A 10,004-nucleotide genomic window follows, 5' to 3' on the forward strand; every position below is an offset into this window, starting at 1 on the left:
TAAATACCACTTCATACAAATTTGCTTATGTGGTAGGTAATTGAAACATTGATATAATCTAAATAGACTACTGCAATTAATGCCAGTATTAATAACACCTATAAATAATAAAGGCAGAATCAGTAGCTTGTTTCACTAGTCTCCAGTTGTCTGGCCTTCATGACCCCAACTCAGTATGTAAGATTTACTCAATTGTCATTTCCAGATATGTTTTAGTCTCACTTTCATTGTTTTAAGAGCCATTTTTCTTAGTCTGTCTCAATACCAATTCAATTTGATAATTTATCAGGTCTATTTTTGGCTGCAGTGTTAATCTTGTGTGTGTTTGGCTTAGTTGTATATATGTTGATTTGTAGGTACTAATTTAACCATTGAGGAATTTGCATTTCTTCAAGAGTTTTTTTAATAGAATTTTATTTAGAAAAAAAATTGCAGTGCTGTCTAGACATGCCTTTCATTTTGTTGCTTTGCTTTTTTTGTAACTATTAGATGACTTGTTTAAAGTACACAAGGCAAAGCCTACATTGAAATGGCGTCAGTCATTTGAAAGCTATTTGAAGACAATGCCTCCTTATTATCTCGGGGTAAGAAGACTGTGTTAAAATTTCTGGTTTATAGCTGTCTTTCCACTATGGATGTAGTCTCTATTTTAAGTAGAATAAGTATCAATTTAAAAGAGAATAGTTAAACTTCATACACAATGTGTGTTTTCACTGGAGTCCTGTGGGGGGCCTGAGACCTGAATGTTATAGAATTTTCTTAATTTCATAATACACTGGGACTTGTATATAAATGCTATTTTTGTTAACGGATTCTGTATAAATGGAACTATTTTAAAACAACAAAAAATGATGGCCTGAGTGTCTTTTTGATGTTCTTTTTGAACTTTCAGAACCTCAGGTTCTATTTGAAATGGGTACAGTTAGTTGAAGTATGCATAAAGTTAAATATGACCATGCAATATATTCCATGTTTCAGCCTTTGAAGAAAGCTGTGAGAATGATGGGAGCACCAAACCTCATAGCTGACAATGTGGAATATGGACTTAGTTACAGTGTCATTTCATATCTCAAAAAGTTGAGTCAGCAGGTAATGTTGAAGCAAAAGAGCAGTAAAAACTTATTCTAATAGCAGGATAATCTTAATACTCAAGTTCAGTGGCTTTGTAGGAAAAAAGAGCAGAAAGATCAAGTTAATACTTTCCCATAAGCAATTACCAAAAAATAACTTTGGTTTTTTGAATTAAAGGAAAATACAACATTTAAATACAGACTTTATAAACTGAACTATATAGAGACAGATACGGAAGTACAAGTTGAGGTTTTTTCCTATTTAAGGAGCATTTTCACTTAGCAGAAAGTAAAATAGTTTTATCAAAAAAAAACCAATGTTGTCTTTAAAGATGTTTTAGTGTTTTTTTTCAGGAAATAGGGAATTGTGCTTGATGCATCAGAATCAAAGTGTTCTTTCTTTGGCTTGTGGCATGAAGTGGAAAGTCTACAGTAAATAAGATAACTGACATAACAGAATATTAAATAAAGATACAGATGTAGAAATGTTAAGTGACTGTTTGAAATTGCTGACTGTGTTCAGAATAGCGCCCGAATCATTGATTAGGCTCCTGCACCAGCTAAAGCATTTCTGCCCTGCTACCTCCACTTCTGAACTGTGCATGTTAAGCTTTGTGTTCAACACAAAAAAGTAAACTTGAAATTTCAAGAAACACTAGTGCCAAGTACTTGTAACTTGGGTAATGAGTTATTATGGATCAGCTTTTTCTTAAAACATAAATATAAATTATTATTTGAGGAAGCAAGTGTCTTAAAGTCTAGAGCATATCTTGTTAAATCATAGTCATATTGCTCACTAACCTGTGAACTCATGTCTCCCCCTAGACATCTTGGTCTCCTCTAAGATGTAATGACACACACTGTAAATTGTACTTAAAGCTTTTGTAACTTCTGATGGCCTTGCCAGTAAAGACTCAGTATTCTCAATACATACTCAAATTTTTGAGTAGTCTATAAATTTATGTGAAATTGCAAAACCAAAATTGGCATTTGTGTTACTAAATTCCTTTTTCACTGTGTTCTGTCAAAAAGCTGGCATTTATGAACACATTTAATTTTGGTACAAACCTAACATAATACTGGGGGCTAGGTCTGTCTGGTCAACCAGTTGGTTATTTTCATTTATTTCACATTTTTTAATGTTATGACTATTTGTATTGAGCTTTAAAAAAGTTGATGCAATTGGGTGACTGACTGCAACTACAGTTGTGGAAGAATCAGTCTTGTGAGAGTTTGACTGTTCTCCGCAGGGACAGCTGAACATTATAGGAGTACAGATAGATCTGCAGAGAATTACTAGTCAAATTATGGCATTTTATGAAAATAAAAGCATTGCATGCATATTGGTGCTTAGATACTGTAATGGGCAGCAGAGGAGAAATATGCAGAAAACTGTTCACTATATTTAAAACTGTAGTAGGCATTAAGTGGTTATGTATTAAGCACTCCTTAAGCGCTCAGCCTGGTTATGGTCATCATAGTGTGTTAGCACATTGTTGAATCTTGTAGGTAGGAATTTAAAATGAATAAGTCTGACTAATCCTTTTAAGAGCATATTGTCAATTTTATTTATTTATTTATTTCAAATTAAGGCCAAAATAGAGTCCGATAGAGTCATTGGCTCTGTAGGCAAAAAGGTAGCGCAAGAGACTGGAATTAAGGTCAGAAGCAGATCACACAACCTGTCTATGGCACATAGGAACGATTTTCAACATCTGCTACAGGGGATTACTGGGGAAATTCCTCATAGACCTCTAGACCTCAATATGAAGGAGTATGCTGGGTTCCAAATAGCTTTGCTGAATAAGGTAAGCACCACTGTGTGTAATGTTGTTATTTTCAATATACTTCCATTGAAATGCTAGATATTGTTTCTTACGTGGCATTAATTGGAATTTCATTTACTGGAACCATAGGATTTGAAACCTCAGACATTTAGAAATGCTTATGACATACCCAGAAGAAATCTTTTGGATCAGTTAACACGAATGAGATCTAATTTATTGAAGAGTACTTGCAAGTTCCTCAAAGGACAAGATGAAGGTTAGATAACAGTTTCTATTTTTTTTTGCCTGTGATGTCATTGCTAAATAACAATATAACAAATAATGTAGTTCTTTAAAACTTGGTGGATGTCTGCTCTTGCCATTAAACTGCATGGATTTTTTAATATGGTTTTTCCTTATTGGAAGAAAAAATGGTGAGGACAAGGGATTGCTGATTCACTGCTTTATCCTTAAGACAGTATGAGGAGACTTGGGCTTTTACAGAAGATTTTTTGTTCACTGTTTTTCCTAACTTTCATGGATATATCTGATAAAATCACAGGGCAGTTCTGAACATTATGATCTCTCTCAGTAGAAGTGGATTGTGAGCAGTGGAAAAGTAAGCTAGCTCACTGGGTGCTGCCACTGTGATTGTTTTACCTGTTGAGCCAACAGCAAATGGTTCAGTAGTCTGCTAATTTATTCCTTTACCTTTTTTCCTGTTTCTTCTGGCGCTGCTTTGTGACATTTAACTGAAGATGTTGAAATAAGTAGAGTGAGAAGGGCAATGCAAGTGAAAGCTTGTGCTACATTAGTGTTGCTGCTACTTAGGTCAGATTAACATCTGTACATTTCACATTACATTATCACTTTGTCAGAGTAGTTGTTCTTCAGGCAGGATTAACTCATGTTAAGATTTTTTTTCTGTGGTTTCTTCTAGTGTATTTTTTTCTGGATCAAAGGCTTGGCAGCTCTAAAGCTAGACCAAGTTTAAAATCAGCTCCTATGTTTTTTTTAAGAGTTTGTTGACTTACGATGATCAAAAGTCACCCTTGCTCTGGGAAAATGCTAGTCTTGACAATTAAGTTTTGGGTTGCTAAACTTGGACAAAGTTATGTCAAAGCTGTGTGCAGCATGGCATTCCTACTTTGCTTTAATATATCTTTTGTTTGTAGTAATGTTTTAGTTCTAATTTGTTCCTAGTCTGTTTTTCCTCCATTCCTCTGTTGTAAAGTTGGGACACATTGGAAAACTAACATCTGTGCATGATACCTATGGCTTATTTATTGTCAAAATTATAAATCTCCAAGACAGCTGTTGATTCCTTTGAGCAAGTCTCCTGAAGTGTTATAAATAATCAATTAGGCAAGAAAAATGGTAAACTTTGTACAGCTGTTTTGTTAATGCATTTGATAAGTCTGAACATTGGAGATATGAAATGGATATAGACTAAATTCTCATAATGTGAGCAGTACTGTGTATTAATTAACTCTTCTATTACCATAGATCAAGTTCACAGTGTACCTATAGCACAAATGGGAAACTACCAGGAGTATCTAAAACAAATACCTTCTCCACTCCGTGAACTTGATCTTGATCAACCACGAAGGCTTCATACGTTTGGCAATCCATTCAAATTGGACAAAAAGGTGACTTTTCTGTAAAGCTTTTTTAAAAATGTGCTGTTGTGTGTGCACTACTGCCTACATTGTTCTTTGAGTAGTCTATTGGAGAAATCCTTTCAAATACTTGTAAAAGAAATGGCTACAAACTATCTCAGATGTTCTTCAATCAGTAGTATCTTATGGGGGGCAGCCTTTATTGGAAAACTAGCATTATGTCTCTAAATTGTATTATAACTGAAACACTTGTCTCAAAGTTGAGAGTCTTGGCTCTCCCTTTTATCCAAATCTCTTAGAATTGACCAAACTGCCAGTAACATTCAAATATGTGAAAATGTGTATTAAATAGGTGAGTCTCTTTGCAATTACTGAAAAGGAAGTTTGATGGCCCACTCCCTTACCTTACTTGGCAGATTGTTGGAAAAGGGCCTTAAGCACATTTATCTGGTCTCGGTTGACAATTTGGAATTCCAAACATAATGGCATGGTGTATGTAACTCTTACACATTATCTTAATATCAGAGCATTCATTGTATCTTGTGTTACGTGGTTTTGGTGTGAAGCTTAAGAATTCTTCCTGTTATATTAATTACAGGGAATGATGATAGATGAAGCAGATGAATTTGTATCAGGACCTCAAAATAAACATAAAAGACCTGGAGAACCAAATATGCAAGGGATTCCGAAAAGGCGACGTTGTATGTCCCCCCTGCTCAGAGGGCGACCACAGGCTCTTCCAGTTATCAATAACCACATTGGAGGAAAAGGGCCCCCAACACCAATTGCACAAGCACAGCCTGACCTTCTTAAACCCATTGCTATTCACAAAAGTAAGTGAATCTTCAAAATATTTCAGGTTTGTTTTTTAGTTTATCTGAAAAAAACTTCCTTGTATAAAAAAAATAAATAAAAAAAAATATATAAATTAGCTGCTGGCTAATTTGTGAAATATGGCAATTTTATCCCCCCCTCTTGAAAATAAAGTACTTAAGTGTGTGTCTGGGGTTAATTAGAGTTCATACAGTCCTTTGGATGGAAGTCTTCCATGTAAATTCCAAGTATGAACAATGTATTTCCTCTCTCCTGAGGAGACAGTGTAGACAATGAGAGTTTTCTTCCTTTGCCTGGAAATTCAGATACTCTAGAAGTACCACAGCATGAAGTTAGCTTGAATTTTGCTCTTGTGCAATGAAATCACTTCCCTGGCTGTGAAGCTGAGGGGCTGTATAACTCTTATTCACTGGTTAGTACTAAAGTAAACTTTAGTTTGTTTTAAAGGGGGAAAGACACCATGCCATAAAATCACTCTTTACAGGTGTTTTTTCTTTTGTTGGTAGTCCATACAGTAATTTCCTTTTTCTTACAAAGAATATACTTGTGATTTTTTTGAAAGTCATTAATTGCCAGGAGATAGTGACAGACTCAGTGTTATAACCCACAAACAAGTTTTCTTATGCCTGGCATGTACAGTAGACTGTATGAGCTGGAGCATAGTTTAAGAGTCTAATGCTGATCTGACTCATTGACTTGTATGAGATGATAATGAATTTGAACCTGGCAAGTGTAATTTTTGTTTTTTCAGCATCAGAAATAAATAATGAAGTTGGAATTGATGATGTCATTGAGAATCACAGTACGGACCCCCTTTCATCAGATGTTTTCCCAAATGCTGTGGATTCAGAGTTTTCACTGTCCTCTTCACCATTCAATTCATTGGATAGACCAACAGCTCATACAGAAGATGTAGGCCATGAACATTTAGGGAATAATTTGAATGTTGATGGGTTTTTGGAGAATCATGAGGAATCAGGTAGTAAAGAGCAAAGTCCAGAAGAGAACTTGACAATGTCTTCACCTAGCAAAGGGAAAAAAACAGTGCACTGCAGGAGTTCCAGAGAGATTAATATAGAGCTAAGAGCACAAATTATGAAAGAGATCCGAAAACCAGGAAGGAGTAAGTATACTAAATTTCTTTCAGTTAATTGGCATGAGAGTTAAACAAAGAATTCATGCTAGATCACTATTTTAGAAGTGTACTGGACCATGAGACTGAAGTAAAATTAAATTTAAAGCTGAAAATATTTGTTTTAAAACATCTGCTATAAACTTACTGTAGGAGTGATGAAAACATTGCAATACCCATCAGTGTTCATGAGAGTCATGTTTATGTCAATACTAGAATTAACTTGATAGGTGTTAGTAATATCCTGAGCTTCAATATCACGTGTTTAATATTGGTTCTCATTAAATAAGTTGTTCTTCCTTCAGTTGATAGGAGATACAGCTTAAAAATTTACAAAAATTGAATGTTGCATTTCACTTGAATCTATTACAACAGATATCTGTGTAGGCATATTTTAAATAACTGATGTTTCTGTTCTCTTGACCTTTAAGAATATGAAAGAATCTTCTTTTTACTGAAGCATGTACAAGGAAGCTTACAAACCCGACTGATATTTTTACAGAATGTTATAAAAGAAGCTTCAAGGTAGGTAACGGGATTGTATTATTCTTACATTGTATTATACATGTTGTGCCATGTATAACTGCTGGACAATCACACAATTGTTTGGAAACAATGCTTTGCACTGCAAGTAAATAATTCCCCATGAAAGAGCAGAAATGCATAAGCTTCTTGAGGTGTTATTTGTAGAAGCTTACTTTTTCCCTTGGATTTTGGCTTAAAGATGTTAGCAACTGTAACTGCCAGATCCCTGTAAATGTAGATGAACAATGGTATAGAAAGAGAAGGTAACTTGAAAAAAATCATTCCAATTAAAAAGCTCAGGTGAGTGTACTGCTAATTTGAAAATGTAATGGAGCTGCCAGTTGCTGGGAATTAGGCTTTCAGAAAAAGCATCAGCTCAAAATCTTGTCCTAAAAATAGTTTTTAAATTCAGGTATGCTCATAAAGATATGTCTCTACTCTTCAGCATACTTCATTCAGAGATAGCGTAGTCCTGTCTGAGACTTTGGAAATGGAGGTGGCTTTTCTCTGAAGAAGAGTGACTTGATAAGGATGTAAACCCTGTGTTTTTCATCCAGGTAGAAACTGTTCTTTACAGTATCTTTAGACTGTCCATACTTAGCCTTCTACATGCTTACTCAGAGGAAAAAAGGAGAAACGTATTAGAACCAATAGTGTTTGAGTTGCAAGGAATGAGTAATTCTAGGATTTTGTATGGATTGTAAATGTAACCAGAACATTGAGGCTTACCTTAGCAACCTCAAAGAATAGCTGCTTCTTATTCTCTAATCTGTTTTGTAGTAGACAGCTCTTTTCCTGTGGCATTAAGCAAATTTCATTATTAAAAACAAAATTTTAGGAGAAAACCATGCCTCTCAAGGTATGCTGGATGTTGGATATTCATACAGATCCTCTAGCCTTCTATTACCAGCTTGGTGGGGCATGTACATTTATGTAAATCGTGTTCTTTCTATAGCAACCATTGCTGTATTGTGCTTTTGCTTGATTGTTACATTGCCTGTCAGAGTTGTTCTGTATGTTGCAAATTATACATTCTTCCTTACTGTCACAGCACACCATAGCAATACTGTTGCTCTTGGAGTTTGTGGCAGCCCTTAGTGGGGTTGGAGTTTTTGTGGTGTAAAATTAGGCTTTTAAGATCACCTGTAACTCTCATTTCTCTTGCACAGTCTCTTTATTCAGCTATCTTTAGTTGACAATTCTACAAAATTAGGCAGTGGTTGAGTGTTGCTCTTGGATGCATCAGGGATTGTGGAGAGGCTTGTGATCTGGAAATTAGGGCAGGTACCATGTCTCTGTGAGCCAAGGGTGTGGACCAGGATGCCTTGCTGGAACTAGAGGCTTTTGCTGGGGTTTATTGAAGTCACAGGACTGAACTTGGGATCTAGTTTAAAATATTTTAATTGCTGCCTGTCTTTGAACACACATATGGCTACCCAAGCATTGGTCGGAAGTGGCTTCTCAGAGGTGCAGAAATGTTGCAAGGGGGAGGGGTTAGCTGGAAACAGCTTGGAGTTGTACTTCTGAGGTAGGGGTGTAAGCAGAGGTGACAGAATGGCCTACTGATCAAATTTATACAATTAATATGGAATAGAGCTTAGAGACTCCAGAGATATGGAGTTTGGATGCCTGTATTTTCCTTTGATTTCTTTCTCAAAGTTTTAATTTGTGTTGTTTGTCAGGAAATCTGCTTTGCACTATGTAATGACTGTTCTTCCACCAGTACCAACTTTGTTAACTTGGGTGAATGCATCATGAAGGCATGCAAATAATCCCTAAAAGCTGCTTGCCAGCTTTAGGATTATAGTTCTTTTGATGTATATTTTATTTCTGTGCTTCAGAACTTCACTTCTGGAAGCAACAAACTCTTAACTGTCTTTTTCCTGGATTTCTGAGAGCTGAGTGATGTTCAGCTATACTAAACTCTCATAAATGTAGTTTTGTATTGAGCAAATGGAAAAGCAAGTTAGTGGTTTACCAGAATGTTAGGAGACAGTGTATGTATACAAATGAGGTATGTGTATACCTCATCATGCACTGCTCTTGAAGTAATGACTGAAGTTTCCAGAGTTCAGTTAAAGTTTGGTCAATGATATTTCATGTATTTCTGTGCATCCATTGTAATGCTTTCTTTTAAATCCAGGTTTAAAAAACGAATGCTGATAGAACAGCTTGAGAGTTTTCTGGAAGAAATCCATCGCAGATCCAATCAGGTCAACCATATCAAGAGCAGCTAAGAAACTGCACGTGAGAGAGCCACAGCAGGGCACTGCTGTTCTTCCTTGCATTCATTTTTGACATGCACTCTTATCTCAAGTTCCTGTACCTGAAAGAATGAGAAGCTGCTCAATAAAATGATGAGAAGTATCAATCATCCTTTTTTTTCTTCACTTCTGTTATTTTTGTAATGTGAAAAATACAACAAAAACATTTTTATTTAACTAAATTGAGAACTTCTTGCTTGTCATGGACATAAGTGTCACTTTCCCTCAGGTTCTATTTTTCTTAATCTAACCTTCAAAACTATCACCTCTTAAGGTTGAACTTTGCCAAAAAGTTGCTTTGTAATTTTCAGAAAAAAAAAAAAAAAGCACATACATTAAACAAGGTAATGTTTTGTATATACAGTTATTTTGGATATATTATTGTAAGTTGTATAAATGTATTTTGAAAAATATTTAAGAAAAGCACTTTTGTTATTCCACTAATAAAATCTCTATTTTAATCTTTGTGTAGGTTTGAGTACGGTTTTTATTGAAATGATTTGTTTTGCCTTCCCAGAGTTTCTGTGTTCTGGTATCAGTGTTAAAGAATGAAGAGTGGTTTTTTATCACTGGATATTCTGCTTCTAATAAGAGAATGAGTGAAAGAGAGCTAATGCCAAATTGCAGCTACAGTAGGATATCTTGTGTGCTTTGCACTTCTGGTGACCAGCATAACAAAGTGATGTTTTGTAAGCACATCTGCAGCCATGACAAGCCCTGCAGTTTTATTGAGGGATACAGTGCAGTAAAGCAGGGTTCAGTAGCCTTTGAGCTAGGCTGCATGGAGGTTTTCT

The 10,004-nt window shown here is 35.5% G+C and overlaps 1 protein-coding gene across 4 annotated transcripts in view; it reads left to right on the forward strand.

Annotated features, from left to right (window-relative positions):
• Positions 1-9,671, forward strand: part of INTS6 (integrator complex subunit 6) — a 39,002-nt gene extending 29,331 nt beyond the window's left edge. For 2 of the 4 annotated variants that reach the window (XM_053934863.1, XM_053934862.1), the window contains 9 exons: positions 490-584; positions 979-1,089; positions 2,663-2,878; positions 2,987-3,113; positions 4,343-4,485; positions 5,054-5,288; positions 6,041-6,412; positions 6,853-6,946; positions 9,090-9,671. In XM_053934863.1, coding sequence (XP_053790838.1) covers positions 490-584; positions 979-1,089; positions 2,663-2,878; positions 2,987-3,113; positions 4,343-4,485; positions 5,054-5,288; positions 6,041-6,412; positions 6,853-6,946; positions 9,090-9,183 — 1,487 coding nt within the window. In that variant the 3' untranslated portion in view covers positions 9,184-9,671. Of the gene's footprint in view, positions 1-489; positions 585-978; positions 1,090-2,662; positions 2,879-2,986; positions 3,114-4,342; positions 4,486-5,053; positions 5,289-6,040; positions 6,413-6,852; positions 6,947-7,391; positions 7,519-9,089 lie in introns of those variants that run through there. The other 2 variants (XM_053934864.1, XM_053934865.1) reach the window with 2 other exon arrangements.
• Positions 9,672-10,004: the final 333 nt, after the last annotated feature.

This window comes from Vidua chalybeata, chromosome 2 (genome assembly GCF_026979565.1).
Source record: "Vidua chalybeata isolate OUT-0048 chromosome 2, bVidCha1 merged haplotype, whole genome shotgun sequence".
Taxonomy (NCBI): domain Eukaryota; kingdom Metazoa; phylum Chordata; class Aves; order Passeriformes; family Viduidae; genus Vidua; species Vidua chalybeata.